We start from the raw sequence: 24235 nt of genomic DNA, 5'->3' as shown, positions 1-24235 counted from the left end.
CTCTGGCTTTATTTTTATTCTTGGCTTTTCTGAGGTGCCATCAGAGTACTGGCTCTTCAAAAGACGCACCCTTTGTCTTCGTACTTGAGCTGCCTGGCGAAGAAGATGACGTCACCCAAGGCGGCGGGGTCTGCCCTGACCGCGTTGTCCGGTACACTGGCGTGTACACCTGCCGGCAGCCAGGCGAGCACCAGTCCCTCGGTCTCCAGGAGGTACTGGAAGTAGCCGCTGCGCACCAGGCCGGAGCTCAGGCTGGACACGCACGTCGGCCTGGTGATGCAACAGTCAGTTTGGTGTTATTCACAATGCTCCCCAAAGGCCATCATTACCGCTGGAGGTATTCAGGGTGTACTGGGTGAGTTAGCCGAGAAAGTGGGCAGCTCATGCACAGAAAATAGGCGCATGCCGTCTGCCCGTGTGTGGGTGGACGGGCACACTTTCAGCACTACACAAGAGGTTAGCTGTATCACTGTATTCCGGCGTGCAGGCCATCCTTCAATCTATACTGGAGTAAGGGATGACAATCACGGTAGGGACTTTCGTGCATCGTCCGCTCTCAATCAGAAAAGTGAGTCGAGTTTCCTCAGAGAACAGGTATTCGTTTGTTGCGTACTCAGGTGCTTCTCTCAGCGACAGCTGCGTATGTGACTTTATCACGGGCAGAACATGTACATCACTTTCACTCAACAACAACTCCAAAAACTATCGTATGCTCTCAACACTCCTTACAAAACATCCCTCCAACTTCCCATTCCCATTTCGCCTCACCAGAAGCAGCGTCTCGATCGGACAATTGCACAAAGACATTCATGTTGCTTGCCTGCCTGACTCCCGACAGGGCCGATGGGCCTTAAAACTGGAAGATATGTCTCCTCTTTCAGAAGAAGCAGCGAAAGCGAACAAGAACTAATAGAAGTAACGCTAGGGGCACCACTATCCAGTTCGCTTCAAACTTTCGTGGAGGCGAGCGCTGCTGTTTCAACCGCACCGAGAAGGCAGCGATAAGAAAAGGTAATCGACCCGCATTGGCCAAACATGTGAAGACAAAAACCGCACAGCACGCGAGGTTAGACGAAGGGTTTACTGAATTTATCCATCCAATGCTACCCGCAAAGAAAAAATGGGGAGATTCCTTTGCTGAATCAGTCGCCAGCAACGTTGGTCGTGCCTGCAAGGTCTACAGAACTTACGCGAAGGAACGACGTCGTCAAAATTAGCGGCTGTATACTTCTCTCGGTGAGTGCAATAGGCGAGTGAGACGCGATTTCGTCTGATCTTATGTGGATTTTCCTAAGTGTAATAAGTTTTGTTTGCACGCTCCGTTTCAGTAATTCTTTTTGAGGTAGAATCAGGACTCCAACCAGGCAATTATGCTGTGGGAAGGACATTGCAGCCCTGGAGGAAGGAAAGAACTCAGGAGAGGCGGCTACGTCACATTTTTTGAAGCCGACTCGGAAACCCCTCACTCCCCCCCCCCCCCCCCCCCCACACACACACACACACACACTTGGCCGCCCTCTCAGCGTGCTCGCGCATCCGCAGCAGACGACGCCGCTGCGCCCAGCGTTACCATTGGCTGCACCCTCTGCCCATGACTCGCAGTAGTGCCTTGCAAAGTCACGTGCCTTCCGGCGCACTTTTCGGTGAGAAGCTGGGATAGCAAGGGCCTCCATGGTCCTCCATGGTCGCAGTGCTCTTTAACCTTCCTCTTTCGGGAGAGACCCAAAGTTGTCGCAAAGCTCATAAAATACTCCCGGGACAGAGATACAAATTTCTTAAAGCAGCAAAGAAGAGCAAAGCGCTTATTCCGTTGCGCAGTCTCAGCAGCTTACTTGGCCTTCCGAGCAACTAAGCACGGCGTCCAGGCGTCTCCCCGGTCGGCGCGGCCCGCGTAGTACAGCGAGCGGCCGTCGAAGCCAGCGGCCACCGACGACCGCGGGTGGTGAGCGTCGGCGACCGTCAGCCAATGCACTGCGTGGAGCGGAGACACGTGCAGCGCTGTTGACTTTTCACGAATGCGTCGGCTGAGGTTAGCCATTTACAAAACGTGGTAGCTACAGCGCCTGACTACCAGCGCCACCAGCGGCAGCGACAAAACCGTGCATGGCCGCACATTTTACGCACCGACTACGTCATACAAATATACTAGCCCTGTAAAGCAGCGTTTAGTCGAAGTTACAAGGCGCACATATTTCGTTTAAAGTCGTAGGTTGTCCGTCGCGTCATTTGATTTCTTCTCGCTTTTTGGAGAAAAAGTGAGTGACTGAGAACTTTCTGCAACCATTTCAAGGTGGTTGAAGGGTAGGTTAGATAATACAGCAGCACATCGTGGGACGCTCTCTCTGCGTTCGCGCTGCGGGCCTGCTCCGATATGGTTGCGTATTATTTAGTTATTTAGTATAACAAATAACAAAACAAGCTGTCTGATTAAGGAACGGAAAGAAGCCAACGTAGTCCCAATCCACAAAGGTCGTTAACGAAATGGTCTTGTAAAGTAGAGGCATATCTCCCTGACTCGCATGTATTGTATAATAATGGAACACATGATTTACAGTTCTGTGATCAAATACCTTGTATATAATAAATTGTTCACTGAATCCCAACATGGTTTTGGAGCTGGCCGTTCAAGTGCAACGCAGTTCGCTGAATTATCTCATGACCTGTCTTCTGCTTTCGACAGCCGGAAGGAGGTTGAGTGCGCATCCTTGGACTTCAGTTCCCCATCTCCAGGGTACTTTATAAGCTATCGTGTCTTGGTGTAACAAGCAAAGTGCTTCAATGGAATAAAAATTTTCTTGAATGGCGCAAGCAACGAGGTGATCGATGACCAGTTTTCATACATAGCAATGGTTACTTTTGGTGTTCTGCAGGGATTTATGTTAAGGGGACAGGGTAAGCCCCATCTTTCCAATATATTTTGGGGCACATTGTGGTGCACTTTTCGCAGCAACTAATAAAGATAGCGGCACGATGTTTACTTCATTTTGTTCAGAATTGCATCTTCTAGCCGCCGTACCAAAATTATTTTAGTATACGAGAAATTAAATTATTAGTGATTTTTTTACTTTCTACAATCTAATTTTGACTAAATTTTGTATATATTTTTATTTTAAAACAACCAATGCTATTTGCACGCTGATAATTTTGGTACAGTAAATTGCCACATATATGTACTGTATACAGAGAAAAAATCAGCTTGATATCTATAGTCATTTCGAAAATAATGGTACCGACGTAACAAAAAATTTGTTTTGAGAAAACCGACTTAAAAGTAAACAAAACCTTCAATCCCTAGATTTCGACTTAGCCAACTCATTTTGACCAATTTATTCAGTAGGCACCAGCTGCATAGTCATCATCTATGTCAGCTCGGCGCTTCTTTTCCTGCTGTTCGGCTTCTCGTGCCTGTTTTGTCACTTGCTGCGTAGCTCGTCAGCAAAGTAAACTCGACGCCGGTCGACTTTCTTCAGCCAGTGGACAGTGTTGCTGCCCGGACTTAGTCCGCATGGCTCAAGAACTTTAGTTATTGCGACGGCGCCATCATTGAAGGTCAGAACAGCATCCAATGTAGCAATCTTCATTGTCTGTAGGCCCGCAAAGACATTTTTTCAGCACACTCCCATAACACGTTGTTGAAGGACTCGTTTGGGCTCTGGATGGTTGCCAGAGACCTTGAATGGTTGCCAGACAGCTTGGATGGTTGCCAGAGAGCTTTCTCTTGCAGCTAAATTCAGTAACATTTCGAGTTTTTTTAGTTTTAGTAAAAACGGAGAAAACACATCGCTCGTAAAGGGGGTGTGTCGCTGACCGCTTTGCTGTCAGATAGCTTTTTCAGGTTGATATAAATTGCACAGAACGAAGTGTGATACATCAAACGATGCAGAAAAGAATGTAATTTCATATTTAGCAAAAACTAAAAATTGATACTTTTCAGATTTTTTGCTTACCCTGTCCACTTAAGGCCTCTTCTGTTCTTAATTTATGTCAATGACGTACTGAAAAATGTTATTTGTCGGGTGCGGTTGTGCGCGGATGACCGAGTTTTGTATCATCCGGATAAAGCCTCATGTGACACAGATAATCTCCAGCAAACTTGGGGCGCATTCAACGCAGGGGCGAAAAGTTTAGTTAGTTCAGTTTAGTTTATGGGGTTTAACGTCCCAAAGCGACTCAGCCTATGAGGGCGAAATTCTAGAGGCTCGTGTACTGTGCACTGTCAGTGCACGTTAATGAACCACAGGTGGTCGAAATTTCCGGACCCCTTCACTACGGCTGGTGCCAAAACTGCAAGTTGATTTTGATTCCTGCAAAATGCTACTCCGTTTCCTTTACGCGCAGGCGTACTCCTGTTGCGCCAGATTATTCATACAACAACTAGCATTCATCTAAAACGGCAGACTATATATATCGCGATGTTTATTTTTTGGCTCCTGACCTGGAGAAAAACGTTCAATATATTTTTACAAAGACTTCACAAATGTTAAACGTATCAAAAAGGAGGTTGTCGGCTGCTCCTCAGAAAGATAAGGAAATTTTATATTTTCTTAATATCTCGCCAAGTATGGAGCGTGCCTGCGCAGTTTGCGATCGTCATGCTGGGACCCATTCTGCTATATTGTAATGCGTTAAAAATCGTGCAGCGCTGTTTGTTACTTACGAGTGTTGTCTTAATGTTTGTAGTAGCTGTATGAAAGAGGAGCTGAATATGGACTCGCTAAAAGAGAACCGATTGGGAACTAGGTTGGACTTTCTCGACCGCATCTCTTTCAATAAAACCGGTCTTAATCCTAAAGGTTACTTCCTGCCACCGCCCTTCTCATCCACAAGGTGCGACCACGGGTGGAAAATACGCGAGACACAATGCCGTGCTGATGTTTTCAAGCACTCCTTCGTCGCGCATGCCATCAATGAATAGAACAAGCTGCCCCATAGTTTTGTGGAATGCCAGTCCGAAGGTTTGTAGTTACGCTGGTGTCGGACTTGTGACGTGCTCAGTTGCTATTTTCCACTTTTTTTTCTTTCGTGTATTTTTTTACAGAAATTTGGCGAGTGTGAATTCGCAGTTGAATCTCTTTTCGCCATTCATTTCATCATTGTACAAATCGTTCGGCCATGCCGTATGTTGGACTTGTGTATGCATGCATCCCCTCTGCAGTTATGCCTTCACGGCGCTATAGAAAATGTAAATAAATAAATAAATAAATAAATAAATAAATAAATAAATAAATAAATAAATAAATAAATAAATAAATAAATAAATAAATAAATAAATAAAATGCTGGATCCAGCGTACCGGCCAAGTTTAGCAAACGTGCCACCCGACTATTCGACGACCAACTGAGGGTGACTCAAGAATGTGTTGAAGATATGCATGAATAAAACATGCCGCAACAAGCCCACACATGCAGTACAGAGGGATTCAACAGTGCGTTGGAAGGCGCTATGGACTGCTCCCCCAGGAACCGCATGCGAGGAGGAACCAAAGCAGAACCTTCTCCTTAGCGCGGGAAGGCACTAAGGGGCACCGTTGAGCTCTCGACATACGCGATCACGTACATTTAACGGGAATTTCTGGCTCCTCTTCTGTCGCATTCGTATCGTCCCACCAGTTGTCCGCCATGCCGAAGATTTCCCCGCGCAACACTTGACTGGTATTGAAGGTCGGCAGTAGCTCCGACAGGTTGCCTGTCTCGTAAATCTCACGACGCAGGGGCTCTTCGTAGCCTGCAAAAGAAGCTTGGGAATTGGCCTTGTTGCTCGTACGCGCAAGTGCACAAGTGCGGGTACTGATTGAGCGATGCAAGACAGAAATTTCGGTCAACCCGGAAAATGCGAACGGACTTGTTAAATACCTCCTAGTCGCCATCTCTCCCGCAATATAACTTCTAAAAACTAAATTAAGCACGTCCATCTAATTGAAGCTGTTTGTACGTTCCCAGTTTTCCTAGATCGCAGTGACTGCGGCTGCTTTGGTTTCTATCAAGGATAGAGCAATCTTGAACGTGCCAGCAGAAGGTGGAATATTATCTAGTGCTTATTTAGTATTATTTAGTGTCATCATTATAGACATCACACTCTCCCGACCTCTATATATGTTACAGTGTAAATAGCCTATCTGTATACTGTGCCTCTCTACCCGCTATCATTTCTGCCTGTCCCCTCAACTCTTTCATTTCATTTCTCCAGTCTGCCTGCTATCCCTTTATTACTTCCCGTAGCGATGGCGGATGCCGGGGCTAGCAAAAATCTCTTCCCTCCTTTTATTATTATTTTTTAAACAAACCCCTACTACTGCTACTGCCATCATGCTTCGCGTGGCACCGAAGTACCCGCATCACTTCAGTGATGTTCAGGTTGTTGTTGAGTCTCTGAAGAGGGCACTTGAAACAATGACGACGGAAGCCTATACTTTCAGATTCATACGTATGTAAATACGAAATATATGCAGAATCCTACAAATATTTGCAACACAAGGGTAGCGAGTCCACTGAGCATATAGTAACTGGGACCACTCGGGTTTCAGACTCCCGAAGAGGACATTCGCCTTATCCTGCACTGGCTCTCGAAGCTCGCGGGTCGGCCTTCGTGGGGCGCCCTCCCGCCTCCTTACTGTGTTGATCTTCAGCCAGGCCATCGACACGCTGGAAACTGACAGCGCGGACCGTTCTCCGGAGGCAGTGGGTTTCAAGGTAGACTATGTGTGCTGGAAGGGCGGGCGACGGTGGACAAAGGACTTCGGTACAAAAAGGAAAACGCCCAGTGTCGATTTAACTTTGGGAACACCTCAATTAGGCCGCTGATAAGTTGGGACGGGGATCGAAATAGGAGGCGTCACGCCATGAGCAACAAGCTATGTGTTCTCGTCCGCTTGGGTCCGCTTGGAGGTTCCCGCTCCATTCTGTGTCACTCTAATCTACGGCTACAAGGAGAACCGCTCCTCCCAACAGGATTTGTCCTTCGCGCCAAATCACTCAGATATCTTAGATTTTACAAAAAGAAATATATAAACACAGAGCAAATCAAATAAATATAAGTAAATCAAAGTTTTGACTCATTTAGGGGCTGCGGTAAATCGAACACCATTTATTTGGTACTACGCTGACCTCTGTACAAATCATGGGATAAACATACTTAATGCACTCACCTCGTAGTGCCAAGAAAGGTGGGTTTTCTGCAGGAATTAGAAACGAAATGCAATTAGCAAAACAAGAATTGGTAGGTCCTTAAATCTACTAACTTAAATAGGTAAATTTGTCATTCAAGGTAATACAATCTGGCGGGCAACGAAGTGCCTTAAGCGCTTAAGAATGCATCCTACACGCAGGCTTTCGCCTTTCAATTCAGAAATTTACATGAACAGAAGAAATTGTCTTGAACTGTCTATGACAGAAACTTACGCATTCCATTAATTATTCCTAATATGATACAGAGGCGAACGTTTCCGATCAAATATTTTCGCGGCATCACTCTTTCAAGCCACCCGTTCTTAAGCACTGGGTACTGTTGATGGCCGCACTACTAATGAATTCTTGCTTGAAAAACATGGCCCGCCTATTATTTAGCGCTGAACGTAACACAACCTTCGCAAATGCTGCAGCTCAGTAGGGATTGGCAGTTCAATTGTAGTTTAGACCAGTATATGCTCTTCCCACCGTTCGTCGTTCGCTAAGACGACGCCACGCCTCCCTCAAACATCGGAATTTTCCCACACCTCGGAAGACGATTAGTGTGAAAGAGGTTAAAAAAGCCATAAAAAAACCGGGCCAGGGTAATATGACGACTTCATTGCACTTCAAATTTGTTCTTTTCAAATTTCTCATCAATCCAGCAGTGATCCCCCCCCCCTCCTCCGCGTGTGGCACGCTTGTTAACGGACAACAGTATGAACCGTTAAAGGCTTTCGCCTTAATAATGAGATACAGAATCGGCGCTCTGAAATTCATATTCTCTTAACATTTCATAGCTGTGACTTCATTAACTGAAAAATATTTTCTAAGACCAGTGTCCCCAGTTAAGGGCAATGCAAGGCAATCACAGATGAGTCAGCGCGTTTACTCACTGATGCCTTCGAGGACGAAGAAGACGGCGGTGACCACAATGGCGGGACACACGAGCAGTCCGCAGATGGTGTTGATGAAGCTGTTGCAGTTGCGGGACAGCGCCGCGTCGCCGGGGTCCCTGCACACAAGCGATGGCAGCTTCACGTTATAGAGCATCCCTTGACGCCTTCCAGGTGGAAGTACGACATGGGGAAGGCGCGTGGGTGAAGTAAGTAATAAAAAGAGGAGCAGGCGAGCTTTTGGGTATTAGAAGCGAGGCAAGAGAGATGAACCGCGTACAGCATAGGCAGTAGGTCACTGACCTGCGGGAGGAAGAACTAGCCGTGAGCATTCAAGGGAAAGGATGTGCGCACGCAGATGCGCCTTTTTTGCGGTATTTTAGCCCACGTTCTCTCTTGTGCAGTGCATGTTTCGTGAAGGGTTAAACAATTCTATTATGCGAAGCATATTACTAGAGCTACACTACAGCCCGTCGAGCGCGGCGGTGGAGCTACCATTGACCTTTAGCGTGACCACGTGACACCACGTGACAACATGACGTCACAGCAGAGGAGAGATGGGCTGCCGGCTCGCGCGGTCGGCCGCGGCGGGGGAGGCTCCACATCAGAGGCGCTGCAGCTGACCACGTGACGCGACAGCCGCGGTATAAAGCTGAGCTTGCCTCGCTCTCCGGGCACTTACGAGGCGGCCAGGTGTTGGGATGCCGCCTACAAGCAGGGCTGATTTGAACGAGAAGCAAAAGCTTCAGCGTGCCACAGAGACCGATGAAGAGCGGGATGAACGTCTGGCTAAGCGGCGTGCTCAATATGCGGCGCGGCGACAACGTTCTACAACAACTGAAGAACAAAGCGAGGAACTTGTCAGCAATGCTTGCACTAGTGCTGCCACCGAGTCCGTCAGTAGTTCTAGAAGTTCAGAACGCTGGAGTGCTACGAAACGGAATAGGCGTGCCCTTTCTCGCCTCGGTCGTTCTTTCTCAAGTCGCTGCCGTCGCTCTTCAGAAGTTTCCCGTATATAGCTGCCACGGCAATCCTTGCCACACTTCTAGTGGTTGTATTAAAATGACCAAGTATTCAACCAAGGAAAGCCATGTATTACCAAGCCTAGCTATCAATATGCTTCGCATCTGACTAGGCTTAACCTTAGCTAAGCCTCAGCAATTTTTTTGCCTCTGAATGCCCACAAAGTACATACTTTTTGCAGGTACCCTGTAACTAGTACAGAACGCCATTAGGAAACGGGAAAGACACGGCAAGATTTTGCACACAACTCTGGCTATGCTTGCTGCCAGGGTGGTCACGCTGTCGAACCGATGCAAGATGTTAATTATGAAGACCTTACATGACTGGCGTTGGATGCAATAATAAAATTCCGGTGCTTTTTGAAGTTCTGCAGAGAAGCATACGCTATTGAAGCTATAGTCCCCCCCCCCCCCCCCCCCCCCCTTCCTCATTCCTCCTGAAACGTCCCACAACATTACAGATCCCAAAAAAGGATACTTTTGACCTCAATTGTTTGCTCCCAAGGTACTCTCCGTTTCGACATGTTTCGCATGTGTCGAATCAGGACACGGTCACGTATTTCTGTATCTGGCGGAAGTTGTCCGCATTGTTCAAGCACACATGTTGCGATCACGAGGAAGGGCGAACAACTTTGAGCCAGGAAATGAACAGCATCTCACATGGTCGCCAGCTCCCAATGGTAGTGCAATTTCGTTTAAGCTGGCCGCATAACTATACACATATGCGCCAAAGTCGGCTCACACATGAAAAGGCTCGCCCCCGCGGCCTCTGTGTCCAAGGATCCACCAGTAATGAACGCTCGTCCCAAGTGCTGCCCGCAAAGGGTTTGCTGTGTCCCTTCTATATTGCTTATCAGTATCAAGAACATCCGGCTTTGTATTACCGTCAGCAACGTCTAGAGATTTCAGACAGTTCGTGCCTTCGAACAGTATTTTATTCCGGCCGTAGTCAACCCCTGAAACCCAATATCACGCGAACTCAGCGCGTAAATAGAATGAAACATTACCATGCGAAGTTTTCGCATTATGGCGTGCTTACCAGTCGGCTGAAAGAGCAAGAAGACCGATAGGGGCCGATTGTTAAGAGAGCACCTACAACAAAATGGCACGTTTAATTATTCCTTTAATGTAGACGACTTCAGCGTAAGCAAAGCTACAAAGTTGGCCTTTGTACAGCGCTCTCCGCGTCGGCTCTACAGCGGCATCTTGATTTAGCAAAACTTTCACGAAGCTGTTGCTCTGTAGTAATCGGCTTTCTTCCGTTTCCAGGTGGTTCATTTGGAGCTGGACCGTAATCAGAGAGCTACCTCCACCAAGCTGCCCCGAGCACACGATAGCGCAATAGCTGAAAATTGTAGATTTATACAGAAATTAACATTTATCAGCCGCTCCAGTTTTTTTCTGTGTAGTCTATAAGTAAATATTAAATTGGTAACGAGGAAATGAAAGACGCAGTGTCTTAATCAAGGTGGGCACCTCAACCCCGCTAAATATTTCTTTTTTCCGGACTCAGGGTTTGACGGGATAGGCTCCGTGAACTTTCCAACTTTAATTTCTGTCTCTTCTAATAACAGTAGCACGCCGGCGGGCCAGCTGAGCGATAATTTCTCATACCAAGAGATTAGGTTGCGTTAGACGATTGCCTTGCAGACATTACATCAATAATGTCCGGCTCGTTGTCTTCTCGTCTCTTTTTGTGTCCTTGAGAAATTATTCGCGCCTAGGTGGGTTTTTCCGAAGTTTCAAGATGCAAAACCAACTGTCCCGTCAACATGCCTTACTTAGCTTTATCGACTTTCATCTTCCTGAGTTTAAGAGTTTGCTCCCAGTTTAGACAGTGTAAAATTTGATTGGAATTAAAGAACAGCACAACTGAGCAAAAACTAATCACCCTACCAGCCCGCAGCCCTGAAAATAAGCCTCAGTTGGTTCTAGTAATAAAGGGAAAAATCTCGCAGTCTTCATTCTTATCCATATTTAACGTGACCTCACCTCACCCCACATCCCATCCCATCTTTTCCCAGTAAAGACCAGCAGAATATTTCATGATTTTTTTTTCTTTCAATCGGTTATCCCCTGCGCGTGTGCCAAACTGTCTCTTCTCTCCTTTGGGCCTCATTAATTCTCATTATCTTAGATTATGATAGGATGAGTGGTCCAGGTGGCACGTACTTCTGGTACATTTTCTGTCATGTTTGCCCCAGCGTATACCTGTATCTCTCCAAAACTGGCCATACTGCATAAAATTTGCGGAAATAATTGTTTGTCACAATTTGTGTTTGACAAATTCGTGCCAGGGATGGTCGCTGATCATGCCTCAGGTCGAGACCTCTCTGCGGTAACCAGAACAAATTGGGTCTTTCCTTGGCTATGAAAGCGGTCGGTTCTGAAGGAATATTTGAAAAACCTGTTAAAATATTGTCCTTTTGAAATATTATAGAGGACTAAAGAAGAGCGTAAATTGTCGGCCGCACAACTCCCGTGCGTCGCAAGAGAACGAGTTTCCCACAAGCCGATTAGAATCGTCAGGGTGTTTGGAAGCTGATTTGAACTGGCCAGACCCAACTAGGAATAAAAGGTTTTTCTTTTTTGCTGTACGTGCAGCCCGTAAGGTTTATAGTTTTCTAAAGCATTCAGAAACTCGAACACCCAAATTGAGTGATTCATTCAGGGATAATTGGCGTTACAACTCTTGTGTGGCACGATTGCACAACTGCTCAATGTCTCATGACATATTTGTGCCTCATTAGATATTTACGCTGCATCACATATTTACGCTTCATGACATATTTACGCTTCATAACTTATATATGCAGACAACCCAAGAATGCTGTGGAGTCCACTTACCAGGCCGCAGTGCTAAGAGAAACAGATCAGAAGCGTTCCTGGTTCAGTCAAGCACGCACAACTCTTACGTGGCCACATGTTACAGCGTGCGCTATTTTCGGCCCCAAACATAGGAGGTTGGCTTACATGCGTTTTTGGTCAGCCAACAAATGAGAGCATAATGCATTACAAGGTGTCTGCGGTCTCAGAGTTTCGCTAAGCTCCACTTATCTTCAGTCCCAACAACTTGGCGACAGCACTGGGTTGCTCCACTCGCATCTTCAATCGGCCGGGTTCTACTGTTTTGTTTTTCACGACGCCTGTGCCGATCGTGCTCATGCCAGCAAGGTTTTCATGCCGCAAATGTCCGCTCTGTTAATTAAATCGGTGCCTTCCTTTGGGTCGTTAAGTTACTACGAGAACGTTGTGGCTGCGTGCATTTCTATCACAAAATACGATGATTCCAGTACTCCTGATTTCATGAGCAGGCAACCAAGACGAATACGTCTGGAAGACCGAATTAGTCTGCGTTCACAGCCCGCCAGGCGAACCACGCTAGCAAACTGATTATGCTCTGGCAATGTCTATGGGCACGAAAAAGATTAGTAATAAAGCTGTCCTTAGCATTCATGCAGGGCAAAAGGCAGCAGAGGCTGATAACAATGCCAGCGAGGCGGCCGCTAATTGTGTCTTTTTCAAAACGAGGTCATAGCGTGGGCCAGACTGGCCGCTCTGAACTGAAAGGAGTAAAAAGGGAACAATCTTTTACAACAGGGAGCACTCTAGAAGACAGCTTATTCTCTTGTTACTCCCATACAGGGGTATCTGTATTCACAGTGCAGGCTGTGGGCAAAAGTTGACAGCAGGAGGGAGTTGACGCACAAAGCTACTCCACGTTCTCCCCAGCAGCCAAAAGCCAGCTGGCCAGGGTGGCCGTGGAAAGGTCGTTGGGCACATAGGCTACTAAAGCTATCATGCGTCAAGGATGCATTACAGCCGTGTGCCAGAGAATAAAAGGGAATGTATTCATATGTTCTCACCTTCGATGCTCTCTTCACCTGATGTAATAGAAAATAAAGAAAAAAAAGGGTTAAAATTTCACGCTTGTGGAGTATGCCATCAGTCCAGTAGAGCGATGCTCAATACCAATGCTTGCTAAATGTGAAAGCGCGCTGCGCGTCTCCGGGGGGGGGGGGGGGGGGGGGGGGGGGGGGAGGCGCCACTATCTCCGGCGGCATCTTCCCTTTGTGACACCTCGGATGCGCTTGACCAAGAGACGGCATGGCACAAGGAATCGTGGGGTGTCGGAGGCCAATCCTCATTAAGGGTACGAATGCCGATAGCCTGGCCCTAATTTTTATTCCCACGCTCTCAAGCATTCATCTGGTCAAGCACACCCCGCAAGAGTGATAGGGGCCCCGGCAGGAGGCAAAAAAGACCCAGCCCGGCGGGGGATCCGGGGAACATGGGGGAGGGAGACGCTCCAGACTGGAAAGAATAATCGCCCAAATGGACGGTAAAAAACGAGGAAAGCTGGTAGGCCGAGTCACGTCCACGGCCGGAGACGACACCGCGGGCCAGTCGGCCCTCCAGCTTCCGAGGCGCCCAAGCCATCACGGAGAAGCCGAGCCGGAGGGAACGAACGAGGTCAACTCCGCAGTCAATCCGTTCTTTCCGACTAAGACTTCGGCGCCTATGTACAGCGGCATGTAAGAATGGCCACCCTATCCTCTGCATCATCTACTCAAAAATATGTAATTCTTGAATATATCTGTTTTGTTCCAACTGAGCGAACGTTTGCGATGAGACTTCAGCGCCTAGCACGCGCAGAAGTCGGAAAGGAGGGAGGAGATAAGAGACACCGCTAGGCTCATATGGAGGGAAACAGGCATATTAAATAATTACATATTATCGAGTACATGATGAAGAGGCTGGGGCGCCCAGGTTTACATGCAACTGCGTCGGCATCGGAGTCTTCGTCAGAATGAACGGAGGGGCTGCGAAGTTGACCTTGTTCGTTCGATGAGGCTAAGCTCCTCCCCGATGGCTTGGGTGCTTCAGACGCTGGAGGGCAGACTGCCCAGCGGTGTCATCTCGGGCCTTGCTATTCACTCCACTGACTTGTTTTCCGCGCTTTTCACGTCTATTCGGGTGATCCTTCTCTCTACCTCGCCGTCGTCAAAGCGCCGGCGCCTGCGGCATTCCTCGGACCCCTCGCCGGGTTGGGTCTTTTTCCTCTACTACCGGCGGCTCTGTCACTCTCGCGGAGCGTGCTTGACCAGCTGAATGCTTGTCAGCGTGGGAAAAAAGGGGAGGGCCAGGCTGTGGACATTCGAACCCCCGACACCCGACAATTCCTGGTGCCACAAAGTCTGATCAAGCGCCTCCATGGTCCCAAAAAGGGAAGAAGCCGAAGGAGATAGTGACGCTCCGAAGACGCGCAGCGCGCTGTGACATAAGAGTATGGAACCCCTCAGGTTCCCTTCCTGTCAGCGCCCTACCACATTGACTAATCTGTCCGCAGTGATCACGGGACGTAGAAGGTATGCAAAAGAAATTGAGGGGAAGTCAATTGGATTGATGCGAAGGAAAGGCGACAGCACTCTTATTTTCCTTTTATTCCTTTTTGCTATCGTTCTGCAGCCTGGAACTTGAATAGTACCAGGAGTACCGCTACCGCTACTTGTAACTTCTCCAAGCCACTATCATCATTAGAACCCATTCACTATCAACTGTCATTAAAATGTCCTTACCAAGTTGCCATCACTGGTGTTTCTATGCAGCCGGTATTTCATTATATTCGGTGCGTCATTACTGCCGGTGTTTCGTTCTAGCCGGTGTCATAGCAGGTTGGAGGGGGAAGCACAAACCTTAAACGGCATATGCCACGGTTGGCAGGTGCAGGCTGCACGTTGATGCCGATGCCGGGCAGTTTTCTCCATCATGGCCCTCCCAATCTTGTCGCATTAAAACCCTCATTTCAAGCTCCACTGAGGCCAGTAACAAGTCCACTACAGTTATAACGCACACAGTCATTCCGACGACCCAACCACAACAAGCCAGTTGGGTGGAAGGGAAGGAGAACGAACTAAGCCTATAGGAGTGAGAAAGGAAACGGCAATGCGGCAGAAATGAAAATTAGTATGGCGAGAATCAGCAGTGACGCTTGCATGCTCTCTGGTTTCTTGACCATTTAGGCCACGGTTCTGATTATCTCTGTATAAACGTGCTCAATAAATGCTTCGGTTGGTGGTATTCATATTCTGAACATCTGGGAATCAATCCACTTCGAACTCCTTGGTGTGCGCTAGGAGGGATTCGTGTGACTTTATGGGCGTGCAACTTGTGCCCACCTATTTGAAGCCAATTTGCGCTTGCTTCGAAGATTGAAAGGTTGCGTACTGACCCTTGGCCCCCTTGTGGGCGGCAGCTTCGCCAGCACCAGGAGCCTGCGGCTGCTTGCCCCCACCTGGTGGAGAAACAACAGCAGCGTCAAAAATAAATGAAACAAGAGCAAACCACCGATCTGTGACAGTATAAATTTACCCGCTAACATCTGGCAGGCGCTTACTTGAAATTGTTGGAAGTGCTAGTGACAAACGAGGCAGTTTGACGGCAGCTAGTGACAATGCCAAGGACTGACTCTACAGCACTTTTTTTTCGAGAAAAATCAAGTTGTTCTCCAATCCAGCTGTGATGCGTGGGGAAAATAGCTGAACAAGATGGCTCAAGCCGATGAACACAAGACAAGAAGACAAAGTCGTTCAAAAGTTTAGGAGAAATTAAGTTCTTTTAGGGACACTTCCCGCGCCTTAGAAAACTAGACAAGTGCTCTGGAACGCTACTGGGAGCGAAACGCTTGCATTTTTTGAAGAAACACTCCGGCATTCTGCGCGTAGTCAGGAGCATTTAAATGAGCCAAGTATACGTGCCTTCTTCCTCGTCGGACCCGCTTTCTGAAATTTGAAGAGAATAATACACCACATCAGAAACGCGTCTAACTAATGCGGCGGCTGTAGTTTCTCATTTCATTCCAGTGCCTCCCAAAACCACCAAAAATTTAGTAAAAAATTTAGATAAATGCAGCCAAGGCAGCTGCCTGAGTCAGCTCCACCATCGTAACATAAATGTTGATAAACGATGTGGGGCGCAGAGATATAGATAAAAGAAAATTGTATTTGTATTATTAGGAGACAGGGATAGGACATCCTAGTCGAGACCGAAGAAGAATAAATAGGATCGGGTAGGGCACGTGATGCGAAGGCAAGACAACCGATGGTAGTTAAGGGCAACGGACTGGATTACAGAATAAGCCAAACGTAGCAGACATAGTCAGATAAGAATATGAGATTAGGAAGTTTTCGGGGATATATGGTGGCCGCAGCTGAGCGCCAGCGATAGAAATAATCTTTAAGAACTGAGCTTCAGCGGTGGTTGGCGTGCGATAGCTCGCCGTGGCGGTGCTTTTTTTCTAACATGGTCCAGTCTGTGCAGGAAGGATGCGCGTTCAATGAGCTCAGTCATTAACCAATGAACTCAGTGTCCAGTGCAGCCGGTTCAGTGACAATAGTGACCAGTTTGCACAAATGTACCCGCTTGGGACAGCGGCAGTGGACGCTCGAAGGTGAACGCCACAGATGGAGTTCCCCGAGCATGAGATCCAGAGGAGTTATGGGGACAACCCCTGAACCCACTTTCTCAGCTATGCCAACCTTCGTTTGACAGCCATGCAAATGCCTCACCTTCTTCCTCACTGTCCTCTTCGTCGGAGGCCGACTCTTCGCTCTCAAGTTGGGAGGCGAAGAGGTTGGGAGCGTAGCTCGGGTCTTCGATGATGCGACGCCAGTCAATGCCTGCGCAGTGGACGCGAATCACACGCGACTCCGCCTTGATCGTGCGTCACTTAACGGGCCGCGCTTGCAATAAACAGTCGACCAATTGAGAGTAATCGGAGAGATTTCTCTTATGTTTGAGAAAGAGGGAGTACAATGTAGCCTCGAATGTTAATGGATGTAAGTACCAGTAAGCGTTCATGCAGTGCACCTTCCACTAAGCGCAGCCGCCGAGCTGAGGCCACCGGCGGCATGTCGTTAGGTGCCGGCGCGAGTGTGAGTGGTGATGAACACAACATACAAAGAAAGAAATCTTGGTGAATTGAAGTCAGCAGCGGCTAATTTTCTCTGTGTAGGACGACAGGGTTCAGAACTGCTTTTTCCCGTCGTATACTTGATTCAGTGCCCTTGCATGTACAACGAAATGCCGCTAATTCCAAATCCGCTTGATTTCAACCTCCATTTTATTAGAAATGACACTTCGGTCCCGTCACGACAGTGCAGCAGCAAGCAGCCGCGCGCCACTAACCGTGACAGTCGATTACGTCACTGCATAAGTTTATCGCTGTGCTGTTCGGTACTTATCAATTCAGTACTGTCGAAATGCGACGGTGTATTGTGATGATGTAATATTACCTCTTTGTGACAGGACTTGTAAGATGTTGTCCACGGTGAGGCTCGCTTCATGAGTAGAAAGCAGGAAAAAAGATGTCCATCATTATTACGGGAGTAAAGGAAGACAGCATGTGATTTAATCAGGAAAAGATAAATCCCTCCCAGCGATCCCTTGAAAAGCTAATTATATTCGATTCTTCAGCTGTAGCCATCCGTTGCTAATCCTGTTATTAGAGGAGACACTACATGTTTCACCTCAATCTATTATTAATTTTTGAAAATTATTTTTTGACCGAGAATTTCCTATTCTTCGCCGCAGTATAGATATTGTCACCTGTAGTGGCTACCAGAAAACAGCTTCGACGTGTTAATCGGTGAGTCATTTAACTAAATTTAACTTTTTAACTCTTACAGTTAGGCTGCTTGTTTGTACTGAGACTTGTAGCTTGCCATTGCAGATATCTACAAAGGTTTTTAGATTTTATAAAACTCCAATCTCGTCTCAGGTACACACAAAAGAGCATGGCTAGTTTTCACGTGCTGAACCGAAACCCAGTAGCAGATCAGGGCTTGCATTTACATCTACGCGTGTCATAAGGGAACCAGCCTGTCACGTGACCAGCCCTTGACGTGTCACGGCCTGAATAGATGTGGTTCCTACCTCTGTCTCGCAGCCCTCACTGCGTTGTTGCTGCCCTCAAAATGCGCACAAAAAAGCGCTGCATTTGTATCGCATGTCACCTAATCGGTGGTCGTCCACGGCAAACATTGTACACAGGGTAGTTGGGGCGAATATATGAAACTTGAAGATTTTGCGCCACTGTTGAAATATATGAAAGAGGACGCTTACAGACCCGAAGAGAAAGATATTGCTGTACTACACTGACACTTGACGATGATCGCGGGGAAAGACGCCCCTTCCACGTCTTTGAAAAGAAGATTGCTGGAGGACCCCTTACAGCGTCTGGGCCTCAGTTTGAGCAACCTGCTCTTCCTATGATTTGGCACCACCGCACTTGGGTTCACCCTCAGGTCAGTTTGTGCCGCTGTTCAAAATTTCTTGCTGGAATCTCGTCGACTGCCTTGCTAAACGTTGCAATATTTTTTTCTATGCACTGTTACATTTTGACTTATACAATTATTCCTTTTTTCTCTCACTGTCTTTTTATCATCCAAATTCTCATCCTTTTTCAGTCCACACCCTAAATTAAGGCTTTTGAAAGGCTAACAACAGGAACAAATGGCTCGTGTGCAGGTTCCTATGATCAGATGCCCTAAGTGACGAGAGGAAATCCTTTTCTTTTTGTAGCGCGAACTATGGTCGAACTCACGTTGGGGGCACGTTTTATTTCTACCGAGGACAACACCATCACGTATCAATTACCCAAATTCTAGCCTACAGCCGCTCAGATAATCACGTGTCGTCGTGGTTCTGAGTCCGAGTGCTGTCTCCTATGCACATAGTGCTGCGCAAGGTATTCTGGAATCATCCATGGCATCCGTGCCCCATTGTAGAGTATTGAACTGCACGATCAAAATGCCACGCAGTGGTGCGCGCTCCGTACCGGGGTCCAGCCCGGCCAGGGCGTTCACTGGCAAGGCCGGCTGTGCCACACCCGCTTGAGGAATGGTCCCCAGGGGCTGCTGGCCGATGTAACCCGGGGCCACGGCCGCTGTCTGGTACGGCGCCCCGGGCACCCCGAAGCCCTGCGGGGGCACGCCTGGGGCGACGCCGGGCGGAGGGGCCTGTGGCGGGACGCCCGCGTAGGGCGCTTGCTGTTGGGGCGCGAAGGGTGCCTGAGGCGCCAGCGGTGCCGCACCGGGCAATGCCTGCTGCACTGCAACGACCAATGTACAGGGTGTACATTGTCAGCAACAACGCCTGCCTTGGTTTCAGTCACTGTCCGCTTTTTAAAGCGAAAGCTTTACTACTTGCACTTTCAGCCTTTGCCGTGGCGCGGCGGTGCCACCATTGACCTTTAGTTGACCTCTGTGTGACGTCATGTGTGACATCACGCCGAAGAGAAGGACGACCGCCTCGCGCCGTCGCAAGCCGCGGCGGTGCCACCACCGGCGCCTAATTCCTGCGCTCTCCGCTAGGAGCGCAACAGGTGCTTTGAGACGTCACGCCGAAGAGAAGGGCGACCGACCCGCGCCGTCCCAAGCCGCGGCGGTGCCACCACCGGCGCCTAACTCCTGCGCTCTCCGCTAGGAGCGCGATTGTGGCGTTACGCTGAAGAGATCAGGCTCGACTCACGTCGCTAGAAACCAGTAGCTGTGCCAACCGCCAGCGGCTTAACATTGCTTCGCGATCTCGCGCCGTCCGTGTGCGACGGCGGGGCACATGAACGGCGGCCTGACTGGACTGGATTGTACTGGACTCTATTGGATTGGATTGGATTAGAATAGATTAGATTAGATCAGATTACATTAGATTACATTGGATTGGATTGTATAACAGATGCATCGCCACAAGTCTAACCACATGCGCCACCACCAGCTACACTACCAGATGAACTATGGCATAGGTACGGATATTGCTTTCGCAATTACCGGGCTTAACAAAGCTAAGCCACAGCGAATTTTTTTCTTCCTCGTGCTTTTGCACATTTCGTTTTTTTTTGGTAACTGTTGCACCCTGTGCATTCTCTGTGCTAATGTGTTGGTCATAACCAGCAATTCTGGACGAAAGCATTTGTGAGCAGGAAAGAGTTTACGAACGCTATTTCTTCATATAGTTAGATTTCACGAGGACAATGAATACATCCGCCGATCTCCTGTCGGCAGGCTTGCATTTTTGTGCAGTTAACTTTTTTTATATCGCCAAAAGCGCTTCCCATGGATTTTCTATGGCAGTCTAAACTGCCCGATGCGAGCGATGGAAAAACTAAAAGAAAGATATCGCTACACGCAGGAAGAATGGACCGTAACCTTCAATATTTGCACACAGTGCCTGACATTTTCCAAAATTCAAAAATTTTGTCCAAGAATGTTGGACACGAGGAACGAAAAATAAGCAAACAAGTGCTGTGCTGTCTTCCATAATGCCCATTACGGTGTTTCATTCATTGGGATGCAGCGTAAGTAACTGAGTTTGCATCGAGATGCAAAGAGACTATTAAATAAGAAGAGGGCATTAGAATGCACCCGAATATAACTGACCAAATGCACCTCCTTCGCTCTGGGCCAGGTTGACGCGTTCGAAAGTTGAAACACTTTTTCTGGCCTACTAATCTCCTAGAAGCCTGAATCTGAACTCGCCGCTGCTGTTCAATCATGTACTCCAAAGCGACGTTCTCCTCACTTTGCCAGTATAAATGAAAGATGTCGTGAGAGGTGTCATTGTATTGATCTTAGTATAATTCTCCGCCGATGTTTATTTATCTGTTGCAACTGTATTCTGACTCCAGAAGTCTCTAATCATTCACATTTTCTTCGCAAGAACATTACGGAGGTCACACGGCCAGATGCACACAAACAAAGCGAATGTTCTACAAGTGAATCTAGACGTCGCCAAGCATATAATTGTAACTCTAAAAATCATTGCCTTTTACGCGCACATCTATTTAGCCAAGCCACTTAAAACAAGTACAAAACAGGTGTCGTCGTGTCAATAAAAGGCGATTCTCAGCGGGTCGTTTCAGTGCGTTCTAATATCCGAGGTTGACACACTAATTTTTATCTAAGATGGTGAAGTTAGGTTCGTTATATACGAGGTTAACGTACGAATGTTGGTTACATCCAAGTTTAACGCAGTAAAGGTTTTTATATTCGAGGTGGCATAGTAAGGTTCGTTATGCCACGTCTCCACGCGCGGCGCAGGACGCCGTTTTCGCTTGCACAGAATCTTCTAACGCCAACGCATTAAATGAAGTCACCACAGAAGACTCGCTCCGGCATGTCGCGTCGGATAAGGTCGGTTCCCGCGATAAGATCATTGGCCCGCGGAGTAGGTGTCACATGACGTACCACTTCCACTCTGCGAGGTCCGCGCCTGACTTACGCAGGGAGAAAATGCACACGCATGTTTAATGCGCTTATCTTCCGAGCTCCACATTTACAAGTAGCGTTAGCGTGATTACGCATTCGCATGGTATTCAACCACGCTATGCTCGGTGACCATCGCGGGCAAGGCGCAAGCGTCGCGAACAGGAAGTGAGGCGTCATGTGTAACCTGATGCGTGGACCACGACGCAGTCAGGAGGCAGTGTAACAAGAATCCTGAGCCACGTCTACAAGGCAGAAACAAAGGCTACAATGATCACTACCCGCCTCTTGTGACAGAATGAAGACATATCATGCTATTCTCAACATTAAGGTATTGTGGACACGTCCCCCGCTTCGCAAGCCCCGTACAACCCGCCGCATTTTTTCCAGTTTCACTTGGTCGCTCTTTTACCTCCTGGTGCTCCTGGGTATGCGACTGGCTGCGGTGCTCCAGGATACGGAGCGCCCGGTGGAACCTGGAACGTGGCGGGCTGTTGCTGCTGCTGTTGCAGCTGCAGCTGTTGCAGTTGTTGCTGCTGTAGTTGTTGCTGGAGCTGCAGCTGCGATGGCTGCTGCTGTTGTAGCTGCAGCTGTTGCAGTTGTTGCTGTTGCTGGAACTGCAGCTGCGGTGGCTGCTGCTGCTGTTGCAGCTGCAGCTGTTGCAGTTGTTGCTGCTGAAGCGGCTGTTGCTGGAACTGAAGCTGCGGTGGCTGCTGCTGCTGCTGCTGTGGCAACAAATACGGCTGTTGCAAAGGGGCGGCCAGTCGCTGGCCAGGTAATCCGGCGCCCAGGAGCTGCTGTGCGCCAGCCACTGTTCCCGGCTGCGGCGCGCCCGCGTACAGCGGCCCGAATTGTCCCGATGTCACCTGGGTCGGAAGCAAGCCCTGTGGCAGGCCCGCAGGGCGGGCGGCCCCGGGCTGGCCTTGTGGCTGGAGGGGGTTGGCCATGGCTGCTCGGAGACTGGAACGGATCTTCTTCTTTATCTCAGTAAACTGGAAGGGATCTGGTCGTCTCCTCGTCGTCTTCGTGTTCGCCTCTCGCCGCTGGCTCGTGCAAAGCATCAGAGAAGTAGAAGTTGTTGTCCTCCAGATGAATTCAACCTCCATGCCACCAAGGCAACAACAACAACAACAATTCAACCTCTGTTTCTTTTGGAGGCGCGCCCTCTACGGCTTTGCCTCGGTTTGCCAAAATCAGTGGCAAATTGTGTCCTGTTTCTGGAAGTTCGCGTACTGGACTAGAACTCTCGCTTCCAGCTTCTCACAGTGCCCTCCTTCTTACGGGGACTTGAGCCTATAGCTGGTGCTGCTCCTCCAATTTTTTTTACCATGCCAGCTTAGTTTCCAGATAAACATTGGCTGTTCGAAACCTGCCTCAATTTGTGTTTACAGAGCACTTGTTTTCTGGAATTGCAGTTTTGCTTAGGTCCGTGCAATAAGTTAGCGTTGTGCAGGCTGCAGTAGCTCTGTGCGTCGACCATACGCTACAGCTATATGCAAAGCAATTATTTGCCAATGTGCCAAACGGCCTCCTGGAGGAATATCTGCTCCAGTATACGAGCCATGCTGTTATTTTCACAGATGCCTCTCAACAAGGCATAAAAGCACCAGTAGGTGTTTATTCCCCCATACTAGATTAGTGTTCTTCTATCCTAGTCCCTGATTAAACACCATTTTTTGCTGCTGAATTTCTGGGTATTGGTTTGGTTTTTCAAAATGTTCGCCGCAATATTTATCAAGTAATCATTCTTTTGGACTGTCTCTCAGTCTTGGCAGCGCTTGAAAGTTTGGGAACTAGTCTCTTCTACTGATCTCTAGTGTGCTTTGTGCCACTTCGTCTGCAAGAAGTGCGTTTTCAGTGGATCCCTGGGCACTGTGGCATTACTTCAAATTCGATGGCCATTTCTTAGCGAAGCAGCCATCAATAGACCTGTTTTCCATTTTGTTCCGAACCTCACCCTGCTGACCACGACCGGTTATAAACGTTACCAAATACATTAGTACCTGATCCATGAGCCCATCCTTGGTACAGCGGATTTCGAGCATTTAAAATTCCCATAAAACATACGCTCTTGGGCATCAAGGCAATGGAGATTTCCTTGACGGTGCTGCGCTTCAGGATTCCACGCCTTACTCTATATTTATGCCGTTATGGGTTCACGCCCTCGAATCTGTGTGCGTTATGCGGGGACGTTGACACGATAAATCATTTCATCCTCTACTGTGAGCGGTCTGGACGGCAGAGAATGCAGTTTTTGCAGAATCCTCTCGCTCGATTAGGGCTGCCCTTTACTCTTCCCGTCCTCCGTTCCTTCGGTGGAGCCGTCAAAGGGGATGCCCTTAAACAGGTGTGTCAGCTTCTTCACCAGTACGTTATTGAAACCGGGAGTTTTCTGCGTTAACCTCTCGATGCCTTTACTTTTATCTCAACATTATTTTCTTTCTGATTATCGTTTTAAATTTTAGTTATTCAACCCACAGCGCTTTTTTTCCTCGATTTTCATTCCGATTTCCTCAAGACATCTTAAAATTCTTGATTTTTTTCTGCACAGATTCCTCTATTTATATTTAAGAGCCACTTGAGATAAACAAGGATCAGTTTTTTCCTGCCTGGGTCAGCACAAAACCCTGCCAAATCCCCCACTATGGGTCTGTGCCATCGTTTTTTAGGCAACAACAACAGCGGCAACGTCATTCCTTGCTTCAAGAAGATCGTGTCCGTGCTTACGTGTCCTTGCTCTCTGCTGCTTTTATCGACTTCTCCAGATGGTTCCGGTTTATTCATCATTGGTGAGGCCGTTCTACGTTGGGGCGTTTGGTCAAGGCTTAGGTTAAGACGCAGTTAACCTGAGGGTGCGTTTCGCTGAGAGATGTCTTTGACCTCCCCAGGTGGAG

The 24235-nt window shown here is 48.1% G+C and overlaps 1 protein-coding gene across 1 annotated transcript; it reads right to left on the bottom strand.

Annotated features, from left to right (window-relative positions):
- Positions 1–1831: 1831 nt before the first annotated feature.
- Positions 1832–22288, bottom strand: LOC149362833 (uncharacterized). The gene is made up of 10 exons (XM_089568390.1): positions 21867–22288; positions 21738–21817; positions 18920–19192; positions 17376–17420; positions 16650–16760; positions 15314–15376; positions 8060–8178; positions 7145–7171; positions 5557–5724; positions 1832–1971 (listed from the first exon to the last, which is right to left on the bottom strand). The coding sequence occupies exons 1-10, from the start codon at positions 22286–22288 to the stop codon at positions 1960–1962; spliced, it is 1320 nt and encodes a 439-aa protein (XP_089424516.1). The 3' UTR covers positions 1832–1959.
- Positions 22289–24235: the final 1947 nt, after the last annotated feature.

This window comes from Amblyomma mixtum, chromosome 2 (genome assembly GCF_055824585.1).
Source record: "Amblyomma mixtum isolate Tamu chromosome 2, ASM5582458v1, whole genome shotgun sequence".
In the NCBI taxonomy this organism is placed as follows: domain Eukaryota; kingdom Metazoa; phylum Arthropoda; class Arachnida; order Ixodida; family Ixodidae; genus Amblyomma; species Amblyomma mixtum.
This window is presented reverse-complemented; position numbering and strand designations above follow the sequence as displayed.

What these genes read in the sequence shown, in the direction of transcription:
- LOC149362833 (XM_089568390.1), bottom strand. Translation starts at nt 22,288, where the DNA reads ATGGCCAACCCCCTCCAGCCACAAGGCCAGCCCGGGGCCGCCCGCCCT. An exon ending in AGAGGACAGTGAGGAAGAAG is followed by an intron (nt 15,377 to 16,649) that starts GTGAGGCATTTG and finishes TTTCTCCACCAG; the next exon opens with GTGGGGGCAAGCAGCCGCAG. An exon ending in CTTCGTCCTCGAAGGCATCA is followed by an intron (nt 7,172 to 8,059) that starts GTGAGTAAACGC and finishes TAATTCCTGCAG; the next exon opens with AAAACCCACCTTTCTTGGCA.